Below are 18,804 nucleotides of genomic sequence, written 5' to 3'. Positions count from 1 at the left end.
TGTTCCATATGCAGCAGGGGCAAGGTCACCATGGTAGATGGCACATTATTGTGCTTGTTCTGATTGATCTCAAGGCCAGCAATGTTTTCATTATTCCTGTCATCTTTCTTATTTCACTTGTTTAGGCTCGTTGTTCGCAGTCATACATTCCAATTCAACCATTGCCACCTATTGAAGGCATGTATGATGCTTATAAAGATTTATTTTAATTTTTCTTTCAGATGTCCGAAGACATGGATCCCCATGGTGAAGAGGTTTTGCCAGACTCTGGAAGGCAACAACTACAGGAGATTCTTGATGAAGAGGGGCTTGATACTCACTACTGGCTCCCCAAGCTGAGGGAAATTCTTGGGGTGACCAATGCACATGCTATGAAACACCTGAGCCACGAGGACTATCTAAAGCTGGAGCCTCATGTAAAGCAACCATGGGAAAAGCATGCCTTAAAAAAAATACTTAACATTCCAGACAGTAAGGTAACTCTGAAGAAACTGCAAGATGAACGCTTGGAACTCATGGAAAAGAAACAGGAGCAGGCAAAGTTGGCTCTGAAGGATCTGAAAGACATGCAGACCCTTGGCAAAAGTCAAGTTGAGGAAGATGTTAAACAGAAGTTAGAGACTCTCCGCAAGGCTATGAGCATACCTGAAAGTTATTGGCCACCTTCAGGCAAATCTTTGAATGAGATCCTAGAAAGTCTCCACAAGGAGATACAAATCACAGAAAGTTCATTGTCAGCTCGTGAAAATCTAGATGATAAGGAGCTTTTAAAATGGGTGTCAGGTGGACAACTCCTACAAGGGATATATAAGACCAATAAACTAGATGACATTTTAGAGAAGCGAGATCATCTCATTAGCATTCCTGATAATTTCAGTCTCTTTGGCCCAGACCAAGGACCTGTGTTTCAGACAAAAGAGTTTTCCTCTTATTCATCAGAAATGATATTCACAAAAGTCATGGAGAGTCTAGGGTTTAGCGTTAGCTGCAAGGCCAAAGGAGGCTATATGGGCTTCTGTCTTGAAACTAGCAATGATTATAGCAATACCTCAGAGTTGGAAACAAATAAAAAATCACACGCTGAGCAGGCTTTTATTTGTACCACAAAATACAATTACATTCCACTTGCCTCGTGCTTCTTTCAAAAGCATCAGATCAAGCTATCAACTGCAGCTTTATGTGAGCTCAAGGACATTGAAAAGCTTCTAGGTTTTACTCCGGAACAAGACAAAGTTCAGATGATTAACTCCAGGTTTGGTGAGTTTTTCATCAGGTTTGGCTCTCATGTTGATACTGGCACTTTCCATCTTGGAGGGATATATTGGTGGAAAGCTTCCAGTGAGGGCTTCAAAACCGAGGAACTAGAAGACATCAAAAGACTAGCAAACAAGAAACTTGAAGTTTATGTTGGGGCCAGCTACAGTGGTTTAGGCCTTAGTGCAGGAGGAGGTGTGGGTGTCACTGATTCTCACTCTGAAGCATCTTCCCAGAGCAAAAAAAAAGAATCTTTTGAGAAAAGCATTCAGCTGTCTGTCAGCAAGACTGGGGGTCCAGTAGAAGCAGATTCCCTTATACAATGGAAATCTGGGCTGCAGGGCAGCAATAAAACATGGTGTGTAATTGACAGAGCATTTAATTTGATACCAGTATGGGATATAATCCTTGAGTGTCATAGAAACGATTTTATAGATGTTCTTCAAGTAGGCAGAGGTCTAATGGAAGCCTACAAAGCCATTACAAAAGAAGATGTACATTTGCTGTTTGGTGAAGAACTTAGTAGGGCAGTGGAAGAAGCACAAGCATTCTTAAAAGAAATTGACTCTTGGGAAGCCACACATGCTGAAAGGGAGTTGAAGAAACTAATTAATTTCAAGGAGAAACTGTATGAACGCACTAAAAATAACAGCACTTGGATTGGCGTGTGCCTCTCCAACAAAGCTCTTCCTGATTTCTTGGCAAAGGTAATTAAAACATATGAAAAACTTGCTGCAAAAGAAAATACATACATAAAAGCTTTAATGGGTTGCCTTGTGAATTCTGATGTCTATTCGATTGAGAATGCTACAATGTATTCTTCCATAATTAAATGGATTTATCAATCAGAGGAAGAACAAAAGGAAATGTGTATAATTAATTTTGAACAGTTTATTTCTGTTCTAAAACAAGGTAAACATGCCATTGAGAAAGCCACCTTTGGCTCTAAGTCCTGCATAGAGTTAGTGCATGAAGCCCAGGTAAAAACCACCACTAATATAAGCTTGTCTTTATATTCGTTATTTAAAGCTCTGAGAGCCACACAACAAACAGAGATTGAGCTTCTGATAGTTTCATTTGTTGTTAGGTTAGGGTACACTTTGGAAAATGGATATTTTAGATACCTTCTGGGGTGCTCTGAAATAGACTTTATGCTCAACGACATGCAAGCTGCACATAAAGCACTTGTTGGTCACAAGAAAGAGAGTGATTGCAGGGCACAAGCATTTCTTTTGTTAACAAGCTTAACAGTGGCAATTGAATGCAGAGAGGTGTCTTTTGAGCAGAAGAAAGAACGTTTGGATTTCATGATGGGCCACCTGAAAAAAACTCTGTCAAAAGAAGTCTCTGATGTTGTTCAGAAATATGATCAATGTAATAACTTTACATCACTAGAGGAAGACTTGCAAGACCTCATTTTAGGACATAGAGAAAGAGAAGGTAGAAGTAGTATGGCACAAAAAGAACGTTTGATAAGAGAATTAAATGATATATCCCAGGGAGTCGATGAGGTAAACAAACCAGTCTTGGAAACAAAAGACCATTGTCCCCCCATTGTTGAAAAATGTGCAGCTCTCCCAAACAAAGACTTTTCTGATCTGATAAAACAGATTGGATTTGATAATTACTATCCGAATAAAATGACCCTAGAGCAAGTACACGTTATTAACCAGTTCACTTTGCAGATATCTGAAAGTCAGCCTAGCAAAGACAGTGAACTTCCTTTTTATTTCTTGCAAAAACTCATGATAATGGACTACCGTGTAAGGGATTTGGCTTGTAAGGTTAACGGTCATGAAATTCCGAACAACAGCAACATCTCTGACGAAATATGTCCTCCTGCTGAATCAATGAATATAATGGACAGCTTTTTTAGTGTCCCTGGAGAACCACAGAAAATGTCTATCAAAAGTCAGGAACTGGTGCATCCCATGGATGTGCAGATGGCTGTATACCACTGTGCTGAGGATTTTCTGAGGCAGTGGATTTCCACAAAGCTTTCAGTCTGTCAATTTGCTATACCTTTATTGCTTCCAAATCCATGTACTTCAGATATCGAATTCCTTCTTTGGTCTTTAAGGCAAGTCAATAAGAATTGGCAGCAAACTAAATGTGCAGTGACAAATGAGAAAGAATATATTGAGAAATTAATTTCGGCCTATCCCACTCCTTTGGTTTCTTTCTTTAGAATTGGTAAATCTGCACATTCTAAATCTCAGCTCATGAATACTTTGCTCAGTAAGCACAACCGTAACATATTCTGTCACCGCAATTGCATTGGTGGTAGCAGGAAGTCTGTCTTAATGCCAGGTGTTGCAGAAATTTTCTGGTATTGCCCAAGTGGAAACCAGGATGACCTATTTGATCAGTGTATAGCATTTACTAATCTCCATGGGGATTCAATCAAATACAAGAAGCAAGCTGACTTTTTAAAGAACATTTCTTCTGTCAATGTTGTTTTCATGTCATACTCTGATAAGAATGCCCTGGAGAGCCCATTGTTGAAAGACCTCTTAACTTCTCCAAAACCTTCACTTTTTCTCTGCAACGATAAAGACAAGAGTCTTCCTGGGGTTCATACAAACAAAGTTATGCTTGGTCTGAGGAACAGAAATGAAGCAGAATTAATTGTCGAACTGAGAGTAGTGCTCAAAAGATTGATAGCCACCTCTAACCACATTTGCAAATTAGAAGACTGTGTGAGCATTGCACAGAAGCATGGATTCCATGTTGATGAGGACATGAAAGAATGTTGCGAAGGCAAGCGCCTAGCCAACACTTTGATGTCTCTTATAGGTGATACACCTGTAACAGAGGTGAAAGAAAAGTTTCTACCATTGCAAGGAAGCTTGTGGCATAAATGGTGTGAAAAAGACAAGGAACTTAACCGCCTACGCGATAATGTACACCGAAGTATAGAGCAGCACAGAAGTGACATTAGATGTGAGAAAAAGACAATTCGGAAGACCCAGCTGGGAAAAGCACAGCCTATTAATGCCCTCATGAAGTCACTAATACAAATATTGCAATGTCATTCACCTAAAACTAAACGTTTTTTTCTACATTGGTTCAAAGTGTTTCTGGATGATCTATCCTCAGATCAACTCTTGAACCTTCGTCAACAATACCAAGTGTTGATGTCAAAAAAAGAGACTAGAAAAGGAAAGGAGAAGAAAGTGAATGATGTGGAGGACAATACTTTAGAAATGCTATCCAATAAAATCAATGATTCTGTGTTTGGACTTGAACACTTAATGAGGGAATTGGGACAGATCTATGCGGTATTAGATGCTGGTATGAATGTGCTTCCACAAATAGCAGCTGATTTGATGGTTACTGGATTCCCTGTTGAGCTGATGGATGGGGATGCTTCATATGTTCCGCTAAAATGGGTTGGAGCTATATTGGATGAATTAATTAAGAAAATAGGGGATAAAAAGTTGATTGTGCTATCTGTGCTTGGTATCCAAAGCTCAGGAAAGTCAACATTGCTAAACACGATGTTTGGTCTGCAATTTGCCGTCAGCGCTGGACGATGCACTCGTGGAGCATTTATGCAGCTGGTTAAAATTGATGAAAAACTCCAGAAAGATATGGGTTTTGATTACATTCTAGTTGTTGACACTGAAGGGCTTCAGTCTATTGAACGAAAGGGTAAATCATCTCTTAATTTTGACAATGAGCTGGCTACCTTTGTCATTGGCCTTGGCAACATGACTTTAGTAAATGTTTATGGGGAAAATGCCTCTCAGATTCAAGATATCCTTCAAATAGCTGTCCAGGCTTTTTTAAGAATGAAATTAGTAAACCTTTCCCCAAGCTGTTTGTTTGTTCATCAGAATGTTGGACATTTATCAGCACAAGACAAAAACATGGAGGCCAGAGAAGGCCTACAGAAAAAGCTTGACGAAATGACTAACACAGCAGCGAAGGAGGAACTGAGTGATGTGACTTGCTTCAGTGATGTGATTAGATTTGATGCCAATGAGCACATTCACTATTTTTCTCACTTGTGGGAAGGAAATCCACCAATGGCACCCCTTAATCCAAACTACAGCCAGAATGTTCAGGATCTAAGGAATCAGATTTTGATGATGGCAAAAAAAGAATCTAAAACCAAAGTTTTAAGTATATCACAGTTGAAAAATCGCATTAAAGATCTTTGGCAGGCTGTGGTGGATGAGAACTTTGTATTCAGCTTCAGAAATACACTAGAAATTACTGCATACAGCAAACTAGAAAAGAAACTCAATGACTGGACCTGGCAGCTCAGGAGCCACATGCTGACCTTGCAGGATACGTACAATAACCAGATTAAGAAAGGCAGCATAAACCATATACAGAACGCACGTCTCGAAGAAGAGTTTAAGAAGCAGTATGGTGATATTTTAGAAGACCTTGAAGTCTATTTCAATGAAGGTACAGATTGTGAAATACTTGTCCAGTGGAGAGCTAATGTGGAAAAACGGCTCCAGGTTCTCAAACAAGAACTTATTGCAGAAATAAAAAATACGTGTGAAGAACTGATCATGTATAAAAAGAGTCGCAGTAAAGTGGATGAAAAGATTTCTAAATATGAAGACGATTTGTTTAAGAAAAGCAAAACCTTAGCTTTAACATTAAAAAATAAAGAACTGGATGAAAAGGAGCGTGAAAATCACTTTAATTGTATGTGGATTCAGTGGGTCACTGAACTATCCTCTAACGCCCCCCGCATCGAGGATCCCAGAATCATGGCTGATGTAGAAAATGTTATCTTGACTCGTTTTCATCACATGCCTAAGTTATTGGACGTGGTCAGTGATGCTTCCAAGAAAAAAGCATTTGTCCTTGATGTTTCCCGGCATATTAAAATGAAAAGGACTTTAGGTCTTCTTGTGAAGTCTTTAACTGAGCAAGATAAGTTACACATAAAACAAGTAACAGACGGCCTGATTCAGAGCATTCATAATTATGCTGCAGAGAAAAAAGAACAGCAAATGGCATACAATGAAAGCTTTATACATGAGATATTAAACATAATAAATAAGGAAGCAAGTGATGCATCACAGGGCCCGACATTTACACTTACAACTGAATATCAGTTTGATTTGGCACTTTATTTATGCCATGCTGCAGCAAAGAGCTTTATTGAAATGCACAAAGAATTCCAGAAATCTAATGACCCAGTGGCCATTCTTGAAAGTAGGAGGGGTGATTTCTTTAATTGTTTTAACATCTCTTGCCAGGGAACAACATCCATTGCAGCAATTGCAGATTTGTTGTGCAACCAGCTTGAAAAAGCGGTCCAGCAAGCAATTTATAAAAAAGCACGTATACCAATAGTAGATAACATGCGTTCAGACCACCCAGCCTTCAAAGGAGGCAAAGCCATGTTGGAAAAACACATTCTGATAACTCTGGCTGAGAAGAAGGACTTTGATCAATACATGAAATACATTGATTTCCCAAGAGATTATTATGAATCTTTCATTGAAGCAAGTGTTAAAGAATACTGGCAGGGTGAAAATAAATCCAGACTACAGACTATATTGAATTCTGAACTGGATGTCTTGAATGGCAGTGTTGTTTTTGCCATTGTTGAAGCCACAGAGGAGGTTAAGGAGGAAAAAGAAAAAGCACCAAAGTTGTTGGATGCACTCTGCAAGAAACTTGAGAACACCCTTAACATTCAACGTAGTGATCTGAAAGTCATTGAACATCAGGAAATCTCAGACCTAGAGTTTCTTGAAGAAGCAGTGAGTAAAAAGTGGCGAAGTCGAGTAGAAGCTTTGAGGAAAAGCCTCACTGAGACCCGCTTGGATTCATTTGAGGGAAAACCTCAGAAGATTCTAGCCGATCTGCTCTGTGGATGCATGGAGAAGTGCCCCTTCTGTAAAGCCATTTGCACAAGCACAAATTCTGGTCATGATGGGACTCACAGTGTTCATTTCCATCGGCCTCAGGCGGTCAGTGGTATACAGTGGTACAAAACTGATCATTTGGTCACTGACATTTGTTCCAGTCTTGTTGCAAGTGACTGCCTTCTTGTTCTCGGCGAAGGCAATAAAATTCCCTACAAGAATTACATAGACGCAGGAAGTCCATATTCAGAGTGGAGCATCATGCCTGATAGATCTTTCCAGCGCTACTGGAAGTGGTTTGTGTGTAATTTCAGAAATAACCTGGAAACAAAGTACTCAGGAAAGTTTAAGGGAAAGGGCGAAATCCCTCATGAATGGACTGTAATTAAGAAAGAAGAGGCGATCTCTGAGCTTGAACAGTTATATAACGGCACACATGGGCGCACAAATAACATGTAGGCAGGGCTGTGAAAGAGCTGGGTTGCACACAGTTTATAGCTATAGAAAGATATATGTAGAGTTAAGTATGCAAATTCTTTCACTGTGTTAATACCTGTTGCCGAAAGCACTTGCTACCATGAGGCCGTAGTGCACCAGCACAGAGGCGCAGAAAGGAAAATGTACTACTGTTTTCGAATAAATTCCGGGGCAACTTTACAAAACCACTTGTGCCACATTTGCGTTGTTTTTAACATGGGAAACTGATTCAAAAGTGGCGCAAGGGGCTTGTAAGTCTGCCCCTCAGTGGTCTGCATTGCATTCATTAACTAACTGACTGGCACATGCATCAACTTAGGCTTTTGCGATTCCTAAATAGCGATTTTTAAGGAATCTCTATTTAGGAATCGCAAAAACCTATGCATGTAGGAATCGCTATAAAAATAGCGATTCCTAAACATTCCTTAATTGCTACTCGCAAATTGCTAGTCGCAATTAAGGAATGCTGTCGCATTCATTCCTATGGGCCTACAGGTCCATAGGAATGAAGTGCAGATTGTATGAGCAATTTGCGACTACCAGTAGGTACTCGCAAACTGCTCATGCAATTTCAAGGGTGCAAGGGTGTCAACATGACACCCTGTTGCACCCCTGAAATTGATCTCTGCACATATGTTGCACACACACATGCCCAACATGAAACTTTGAAAAATGCACAAAAGTGCATTTTTTAAAGTTTTAGAAAATTACCATGAAGTTCAACTTCATGGTAATTTGCTACTACTATTAGCATTGCATTTAAGGAATCTCAATTTGGGATTCGTCAAATGCAATCGCAATTTAAGGAATCGAAATTTAGAGATTCCTTAAATTGCGATTTTTGCATTTGGGATGATGCATCCCAAATGCAAAAATTCCGGTGGCAAAGGGGCGGATTCTGAGAATCTGCCCGTTTGGGACCGGTATTTGGTTTGATGCATGGGGCCCTGAGTCACTTTGTGAGTTAACGTGAGCACTGCAGACAGCACAGTGCGGAACCATGTACTGGTTGAGTTTTACGACCCGCTCTCCGACATTAAAACGTTATGCATTGTATTAGGGCTGCTTTGTGTAACTCGTTTTCTCAGTGATGTATCATGTGTACCTGGCTCTGTTTAAATATCCAAATGTACACAAAACCTTTCAGCACTCTTTTTTTGGCTTGTGTAATATCACATTATATTATATGCATGTTTTACTATCTTTTGTATGCTTAAATATCCACTTAACGGATTCCGTTGTTTTCAGTTATAATAAACATCATGACTAGCAAACACGTGATTTAAATTAATCTAAATGTGATTTACAACATTTTGTCCGTAGTTTCTGCTGCAACATATGTACGTGTAATAAAAAATGGGTCTGCAATGTTACATGACTGTGATTGTTCTCGAAATACTAACCTTGCAGAACTGATTCCCACCACAAGCATGCAATGGCCGCATTTCAGTCAGTTCTCTATTTTAGGCCTAGCATAAGAGTATCTTTTATGCATAAGAGGAGTCACCTCACCAGTCATGTGACCGCCTACTTCATCATAGATGCCCCCTCTCATCTGGGTAGGTGAATACCACCTGAATAGGCTCAACCAGAAACCTGGGAACTCATGACAAGGTGTTTCCCTGGACAAGAGAAGGGTTCCACTTAGAAATGACTATGGATAAACCCTGGGTTTCTCTTTATTTAACGTGTATCCATATCACTGTTAAACAAGCATTTGCAATGCAATCGGTCTCGCCTTTGAGACCTTATATGTATTTAGTTATGCAGCACATCAGCTTGGGTGCTAAAACATCTACTTTTGTGTAAGTTTACAAGTTTGCAATTCGGCACTATTCACAAAATTATTTACAGGAAGTATCTTTACCAGTGCGGTGTGTTCATACATAAAAATACCTATCTTATTTGCTGAGACTCTGCACTGATAGAGATACTACTCATAAATCCCTTTGTGGATAGGAAACAATCAGTAATTTACACAAAAGTGTAAGTTTTCTTTTGTGAATTAAGCTCTTTCTGTCATTTTGGATAGGGTTCAAAGTGAGAGGTATTTTATTTTCCTGGTTGACCTATTGCTGAGCAGAACATGCTGTCATGACCCAATCATGCGGGGGTGGGCGGGGGGATATCTGGCTTCAACATTTTGGTTTCCAGTCCTGCCCACGGCATTTATGCTGTGCTCCTTGAATACTTTAAGACGTAGCTCTTTTCTAAAATGCATGACTGAAAACGATGGGCCATACTATCAAGAAAGGGCGATACATTATTGGCGCTTTTATCGGCAGGAAACTGACGCTAAAGCGGCGATAATGGGCTTGATAATATGCCCTTGTGAATTTCAATAGCAGCCCAGGTTCTGGTGTTAACCTGGGCTTCTATGGGAATTCACAAGGGCATATTATCAAGCCCATTATCGCCGCTTTAGCGGTGATAATGTATCACCCTTTCTTGATAATATGGCCCAATATTTCTTGGCTTTTTTTAACCTTTTTATGTGCCTTGACGACAGCAGTCACCGAGATTTTGCGAGGCGCTTACTCACAACATTTATCCACTGATTCACATTGTTCGGGGAATGTGAGTCTTTCTTCAGTGTATTCTAGGACTGGAGGCAGAAAAGTTGATTTGCCTTTAGGACTATTTTAATCCATTTTCCACATAGCGGTCCCTACACAATCATGACTAGTATTAGTGTTAGGGCACCTGTGTAGTTCTTCATGTAGGAGCTTGACAAGGGGGCAGAGTGTTATTAGGCACCAGGCCCTTCTCTATCCGAGACCCACAGATGCCACCTAGCGTTAGTGCTCTCAAAACCTCATTTCTGACGTTCATCATAGCTGTCTGTGGCCTGCTGCTTCAAATGTACTATATGAAGATGGTGAAACTAGGACTGTTAAGTAAAATACAAATCAAAACATATCATGTAAGCTTTGAAACTGACAAGCACAATGGAGCAATTTCCCAAAGTATCTGTTAGGCAAGATATAGAATTGTTTCGATTATCAAATGTTGAGCTACATTATTTGAAGGTATCTGCTATAGTACACAAACATCAAAGAAACCTAGCATCAGCGACTAGCTGAAACATCTTTCAGCAGATGCTGCTGTGAGAAAAAGCAGGCTGCGACAGTGTAGCAGTCTGCAAAGGGACAACTGGTTCTCCTCAGAGGGTGTTGACATGAGCACCACCACAAACAGAAACTTAGCAATTAACACCTTCGCTGCGGCGGCTCTTCCGCTGCATCGCTAACGTTCGCGGGGGGGCGCGCGGCTCACCTGCGCAGGTGACAGAACCGTTCCGTCACGGCTCGCGGGTGAGCTGTGCTTGTGACGGAACCGTTCCGTCATGAGCACAGCCCACCCGAGGGGTGTGACGGAACCGTTCCGTCAATAGCGTCGAAGTGGTTAAAAGCACGCCTCGCTGCGTTTACATTGAAAACAACCATAAATAAAAGCTGTAATTAATGATTGGTATTATAAAATAAAAACCGAACTATTGTCACCTCCAAGGTTACATGGAGTATACTATATCTATTGTATTTATAGTGTTTGGTCAAACAGTCTATACTGCTAAGAATGAACTTCGAAGAGCCGAGCTCACAATGTGTGCGTCCAATAATATATTACTTGAATGGTGATTCATATTACCAAACTTTGTTCCAAATGGGCAAAAGAAAATGCTCAAGTGTAAGTGAATAGTCATTTTTTTAAGTTGTTCAGTGCCTTCATTGGGCTTTAACAATTAAAAGCCATGCCTAAATAGTATTTACAAATAATTTGTAAGCTCCTTTCTATTAACGCCTTAACCGCAGCGGTTTTTCCGCCGCGGTGCAGGGGTTCTATTAGGTGGGCGGGGCTGCGTCGGCCGTTGGCCGTCGGCAGCACTAGCGAGGTAGTGCTCCCTTTGGCCAACGACTGACGGGAGCATGCAAGGGGTTAAACACTAAATTGTCTCGTATAAATCTACAGAGAAGAAAAGAGCAGGTTACCATGAACAAGAACCCGGTTTTGATTTTCTAAAGGTGCAGTAAAGCATCTCCATTCTGTTTGGCTGATGTCAAAACCACTCTTTAACAGCTGGAGTCAAATTGCAATATTTACAGGAAGATCCTTGTCAAGTGGACCATAATTATTCAAACAATACACTATTCAAATGGCACTCTACCACACAAATCGCTGATTTGATGAATACCCTGCCTCGGTGACTGAGGCCAGGATACAATTTTCATTTTTTGGGAGGTTTTATATTCACAAGTTGAAGTAGGCTTGCTTTGAAGCACTATTAAGCCGTATATTTCAGGCTTTCATCTCTAAAAAGAATTACAATCTTCTTAAATACATCAAGGTAAACTTGACAACATTAATATGGATCTTTTGTCAACTGCATTAGTCACACAAGGCAGAGCGGTGCCCTTCTGTCACTTTTTTATTATACAAAACATTGGTCCATACATGTGGACTGAATAAATTGCAAAACAATAATCAAAACACCTAATAAGTGTAATGTCTTTTGTCCAGCCGGACAATACATTTTTATTTTGGCGTTCTAGTCAATAAAACAAAAATGCAAAGACACTAAAATAACAAGTGGGCACAGCCGTGACCCACAACATGCAAGACAAAACAACGAAAGGAATGGCCAAAAGGGCAAAGCTTCAATAAGTCTGTGTACTTGTATTCAGTGTTACAGACGCAAATTTGCATAACCACAACTTTGCATTTTTACAATATTTCAATATCATATTGCATAAGGGGTTTTAAAAGTCGACGATGTTTCGATGCCTTATTTGATTATGGGCATCATCATCAGGACAAAGAAATAATCATTGTTGTCTTATTTCAAACATTATTTCCACTATGCCTTTCCGCATTACTTTAACAAGTAGAAATTACAGGGAAAAATAAAAAAAGGGAAAAAAAAGAACAAATGAAGCATAAAGTTAGGCATGTTGATTCAAGAAGTCTGATCCTCACAAGTTTTTATAAAACAGTGGTGTTTCCGTGAAGGTGTCAGTGAAGACAAAAAACATTAAAAGGACTAAAAAACTGCGTTAGTTGGTAATCTTGTGAGTGCCAGATGTACTTGGAGAGCGCAGCGCAGTGCCTGTTAGGTCAGGGCGACCTAAGGTGGATAAGTGGCTTGTGAGCTAGAGCTATAGATCGTTGAGAGTCCGATATTGTGAACTAGTCAAGGTGAAGCGGAACCACTGAGCGTCAGTTAACCACGATAATATGGCAAAAGTGTGCTAAGCCATATCGATTGCATTAGATTTTAAACTGGCCGGATAAACAAGTGAGTGCAGTACCGGTAATTACGAAAGGGCAGTGAGTCTTTGTGTTGGGGGTGGATGGGGTGTTAGAAACGGCGCAGACCTATTCTGTGTTGCGAACGGTGTGTAAGAACATGTACGAACAGTCGGCGCAACACGTAATGAGACCTGTAATACCTGCATGCATGGTGGAACCGGGTCCAAAGAACTATTGAGGGAGTGAAATCCGCTCGTGATAATATCTGGGAAAAACAGTTAGAATTAATTATAAAGGGTCCGAAGTGCCTGAGGTCGGGAGTACGCGTAAATCGCGGAAGTGAAATTTACCCACAACAGCCTCGTCCCGATTATAGCTCGTCTGGATCCAAGGTCTGGGTTGAGCGTGATAGCTTGATCTGTAGGGGAGGGAATTAGCGGTATTTTAGCGGGTTGGAGACACTGAGAGTAGGTCTCCAGATTTGAGTATTACCCTGATCGGCGGGTGACTTACTTGTGAAGCTGGGGGCTCTATGGCGGGTACAGCAGTCTGGTGGTTTCTAGCGGTGTGCCGGGAGCCATTACTTCAAACCCATGCGGGCTGCAAAAAGCGACGAAGGACTGTGCTCATGCATGTCATGTGATACACCTGCACCAGTGGAGCGGCCATCTTAAGGTGGTGTTTTAATGTGGTGGTTTTATATACAAAATGGTTTGGGTGCGGTGATGAAAATAACGGCGCAAGGAAATTAAAAAAAAATGCATATAAATAGTGGCATATGTACAAAAATCACAGTAAGGAGGTCCAACCTTCAAGACGATTTAGGCCATTTCTGATGCTGTTAGTTTTTACAATCCAATGGAGTTCTTCTTTATTGAGCAATTGCGAAATGTCTGCTCCCCTAGGAGGGGCTTTGATGGTGGTCACAACTGTCCAGCGTAGGTCCTTTTCACTGTGGCCTTTTTCAGAAAAATGTTCCACAAGAGGTGCATTAGCTGCTTTACACCGGATCCTGCTTCGATGTTGGCCGATGCGTAGTTTTACTTTTTGACTGGTCTGGCCTATATAGATAAGCTTACAAGGGCATACAATGGCATATACTAAATTAGCAGAGTTACAGTTAGAAAAGTATTTACGTTCAAATTTAATATTGTCATATTCAAAAGTTTTGCCTTCAATTGTTGAGTCGCAGCATATACAATTTCCGCATTTTGTATGGCCGAAAAGAGGAGGGAGGCCCCATGCATCATTAAGTGTCGTTTTGAGAAGTGGCTGTGGCAGGGATGCTCTTACTAGGTGGTCTTTGATGTTCTTGGCCCTTTTAAATGCATACATTGGGCGGCCTAGTGTGAGTTGACCTGCGTTGAGAACTGGCCAATGTTTAAGTACACATTTTTTAACTGCATTTGAAACCGGAGGAAAATGTGGTCACGCAGATAAGTCTGTCTTGTTCTTTTTTCTGTTTTGGTTCCAGTAGGGCCTCCCTTGGGCAATACCACGCCCTTTTGAGGGAGCGGCGCACCAGTTTACGTGGATAGCCTCTGTTTCTAAGTTTTTTGCTGAGGGTTTTTGCTTCTGTGAAATAATCCTCTCTGAAGTAGCAATTGTGTCTGATCCGCAAAAACTGAGAGGAAGGGAGAGAATCCCGCAGAGCCCTGGGGTGGTGGCTAGTGTATGCCAATAGGGTATTGGGCTCTGTGGGTTTCCGGTGCAAGAAGGTAGTAAGCCGTCCATCAGAGTGTTTTATTTCTAAGTCAAGAAATGGTATTGATTCATTGCTACTGGACAAGGTATATTTGAGACCCCCACTGTTGTTATTCAGTCAATGTTGAAACGAATGGAGATTCTCGGAGGTCTCAGTCCATAGCAAAAAGATGTCCTCTATATATCTTTTCCACAAGGCAATGCCGTTGTGGAAAGGATTAGATGCATCTAGAATGGTGTTGGTTTCTAGATGGCCCATGTACAGGATAGCTAGGTTGGGGGCGAAAATTGCGCCCATCGAAGTACCCCTTACTTGACAATAGAACTGTCCCTCAAACATAAAGAAGTTTTTTGTCAGGCAAATTTCTAGTAGCTGGAGGATAAAAATAGATGGGACATTGTGTGGGTGTATTCTTGTCTCTAGAATTTTTTCAATAACACGGAGGGATTCGTACTGTGGAATGTTGGTATACAGTGATTCCACATCCAGCGTACACATGGTGCTGGATGTGGGATCAAATGGGTGTTCTTCAATCATGTTAATCATGGACATACTGTCCTTGATGTAACTAATAGTCTCGGGTACAAAGGGTTTGATAAAAAAATCTATGTAATGGCCAAGTGGTTCTAATACAGAACCACAGCCAGAGACTATTGGTCGACCAGGGGGGGATTGTGGGTTTTTATGGATTTTTGGTAAGCAATAAATAACTGGAATGCGAGGACATTTGGTATTGAGAAAGTCAAATTCTTTTTTGGACAGGAAACCTAGGTCAAGTCCTTCAGTGGTGACTTTTGTGATCAGTTCCTGAATCTCTGTCGTGGGATTGCGGGGGAGTTTGCATTAATGCTCGGTGTTGCTAAGTTGGCATAGTATTTCTTTTGATATAGGTCAATATCTTGAATCACTATGCCCCCTCCCTTGTCGGCTGGTTTAATTATAAGGGACTGGTTGTTTTTGAGGGAGGAGATGGCTTGCTTCTCATCAAGGGAAATGTTGTAGGGCATGAAAGACCGTTTACTCTAAAGGTCACTTAGATCTTTAAGGACCAATTTCTCAAAAGTGGGTATCTCAGGTGGAATCATGCTTATAGTGGGAGAGAATTTGGATGGGGGTTTGAAAGGGGTGTTACTATGTGCAGGGGTGGAGGGGTTGAGGCTGAAAAAATGTGTAGGCGAATCTTCCAAAAAAATCTGAGGAGTTCTTTCTGCACATCTTGGAAATTCGGCCTTACGGTGGGGACAAAAGAAAGTCCTCTGCTCAACAGTGAGACTTCATTGCTGGCCAGAGTGTGGTTGGTGATATTAAAGATAGGGAGGAGGCCACTTTCTAGTGCAGTGGTGATATCAGTTCCATTGTCGCTAGATGATACTACCAACAGTAGTGCTGGCGACGAGTAAACCGTTCGCCTGGGGGGTTCGGTGTTTTTTTTCCATGTCTGGGGCTGCTTCCCTCTGCCTCTTGGTTGACCCCAGCCTCCTTCTAAAAAATTCCGATTAGAAGGACCAGGACTGTCACTTTGGTCTGACTGCCCGGAAGATTCGGCTGAGCTATCTGTGAAACCAACAAACTGTTGTCGTCTGTTAAACCTTCCCCCGGTCTTTGGTTTTGAGGGCCGTTATAGGGCCGGTTTGTATAATAGTCTTTGGCCAGATAAGGATACGTTCTTACCTGGCTGAAATTCTTTATGTCTTTTCGTACTTTAGTAGTTTTTTTATTTAGCTCAAGTTTATGAAAATCTTCAATAGTTTTGCTGATTTGGTCTAACAGTTTGCTTGATTCTGAGCTGGTGTTACTGTCTTTGATTTGTTTCTCTAGATCTGTTATTTCTGTATTTAGTTTCTGAAGCTCTTCCGTGGCGATATCTATTCCAAGCACCATCCAGTGCCTAGAGCATGTGGTCCTGATGTAACTGAAACCATTCAGATATTTTGGGTTGTTGGTAAAAACTCCTGGTACATTCCGAACTTGTAACCCTAAAGGGATTATGTTTGATTTTAAATAGTCTGTCAGTAATCTTATCATTAAGAGTAGTTGTACCTCCTTTTTCTTCAATTTCTCTAGATCATCAGTAAGTGATGTGCTAGACCCAGATGGTGTCTCTGTAGAGTCGGATAAAAGTGAAGGACCTCCTAGGATTTTATTAATATATTCTAAGTTATATAATGGAGGATGAGGATCAGACATGCCTGGAGGGTGGTGTCAATAAGGGAGAAAAAGGGGGGGTGAAATTTTTACAAAGGTGGACAGGGTGTACCCACTTGTAAACAAGGGGCTAGGATTACCTGATCCCTTGCAACCTAGCGGTTGCGCTAATTATGTTTTACAAAAAACAAGGGAACCCTAAAGGTATGTCGCAGGGACCTTGGGCAGTATCATATTATACAAAACATTGGTCCCTACATGTGGACAGAATAAATTGCAAAACAATAATCAAAACACCTAATAAGTGTAATGTCTTTTGTCAAGCCGGACAAGAAATTTTAATTTTGGCGTTCTAGTCAATAAAACAAAAATGCAAAGACACTAAAAAAACAAGTGGGCACAGCCGTGACCCACAACATGCAAGACAAAACAACAAAAGGAATAGCCAAAAGGACAAAGCTTCAATAAGTCTGTGTACTTGTATTCAGTGTTACAGACGCAAATTTTCATAACCACAACTTTGCATTTTTACAATATTTCAATATCATATTGCATAAGGGGTTTTAAAAGTCAACGACGTTTAGATGCCTTATTTGATTATGGGCATCATCATCAGGACAAAAAAATAATCATTGTTGTCTTATTTCAAACATTATTTCCACTATGCCTTTCCGCATTACTTTAACAAGTAGAAATTACAGGGAAACATAAAGAGAGGGAAAAAAAGAACAAATGAAGCATAAAGTTAGGTATGTTGATTCAAGAAGTCTCATCCTCACAAGTTTTTATAAAATAGTGGTGTTTCCGTGAAGGTGCCAGTGAAGACAAAAAACATTAAAAGGACTAAAAAACCGTGTTAGTTGGTAATCTTGTGAGTGCCAGATGTACTTGGAGAGCGCAGCGCAGTGCCTGTTAGGTCAGGGTGACCTAAGGTGGATAAGTGGCTTGTGAGCTAGAGCTATAGATCGTTGAGAGTCCAATATTGTGAACTAGTCAAGGTGAAGCGGAACCACTGAGCGCCAGTTAACCACGATAATATGGCAAAAGTGCGCTAAGCCATATCGACTGCATTAGATTTTAAACTGGCCAGATAAACAAGTGAGCGCAGTACCGGTAATTACGAAAGGGCAGTGAGGCTTTGTGTTGGGGGTGGATGGGGTTTTGGAAACGGCGCAGACCTATTCTGTGTTGCGAACGGTGTGTAAGAACATGCACAAACAGTCGGCGCAACACGTAATGACACCTGTAATACCTGGGTGCATGGTGGAACCGGGTCCAAATAACTATTGAGGGAGTGAAATCCGCTTGTGATAATATCTGGGGAAAACAGTTAGAATTAATTACAAAGGGTCCGAAGTGCCTGAGGTCGTGAGTACGCGTAAATCGCGGAAGTAAAATTTACCCAAAACAGCCTCGTCCCGAGTATAGCTCGTCTGGATCCAAGAGCTGGGTTGAGTGTGATAGCTCGATCTGTAGGGGAGGGAATTTGCGGTATTTTAGTGGGTTGGAGACACTGAGAGTAGGTTTCCAGATTTGAGTATTACCCTGATCGGCGAGTGACGTACTTGTGAAGCTGGGGGCTCTATGGCGGGTACAGCAGTCTGGTTGTTTCTAGCGGTGTGCCGGGAGCCATTACTTCAAACCCATGCGGGCTGCAAAAAGCGACGAAGGACTGTGCTCATGCATGTCATGTGATACACCTGCACCAGTGGAGCAGCCATCTTAAGGTGGTGTTTTAATTTGGTGGTTTTATATACAAAATGGTTTGGGTGCAGTGATTAAAATAACGGCGCAAGGAAATTCAGAAAAATTGCATATAAATAGTGGCATATGTACAAAAATCACAGTAAGGAGGTCCAATCTTCAAGACGATTTAGGCCATTTCTGATGCTGTTAGTTTTTACAATCCAATGGAGTTCTTCTTTATTGAGCAATTGCGAAATGTCTGCTCCCCTAGGAGGGGCTTTGTTGGTGGTCACAACTGTCCAGCGTAGGTCCTTTTCACTGTGGCCTTTATCAGAAAAATGTTCCACAAGTGGTGCATTAGCCGTTTTACACCGGATCCTGCTTCGATGTTGGCTGATGCGTAGTTTTACTTTTTGACTGGTCTGGCCTATATAGATAAGCTTACAA

General features: G+C 41.0%; 1 protein-coding gene across 5 annotated transcripts in view; it reads left to right on the top strand.

Annotated features, from left to right (window-relative positions):
• The window catches only part of LOC147690054 (interferon-induced very large GTPase 1-like), a 155,527-nt gene extending 146,587 nt beyond the window's left edge, over positions 1-8,940 (top strand). For all 5 annotated transcript variants that reach the window (XM_086937614.1, XM_086937613.1, XM_086937615.1 and 2 more), the window contains one exon: positions 222-8,940. In XM_086937614.1, the coding sequence (XP_086793740.1) occupies positions 222-7,556 (7,335 nt within the window). In that variant the 3' untranslated portion in view covers positions 7,557-8,940. The remainder of the gene's footprint in view (positions 1-221) is intronic.
• Positions 8,941-18,804: the final 9,864 nt, after the last annotated feature.

Source organism: Lissotriton vulgaris, chromosome 9 (genome assembly GCF_964263255.1).
Source record: "Lissotriton vulgaris chromosome 9, aLisVul1.2, whole genome shotgun sequence".
NCBI classification, from domain to species: Eukaryota; Metazoa; Chordata; class Amphibia; order Caudata; family Salamandridae; genus Lissotriton; species Lissotriton vulgaris.
Note: the sequence above shows the minus strand (reverse complement) of the source record. Positions and strands in the feature narration are given on the sequence as shown.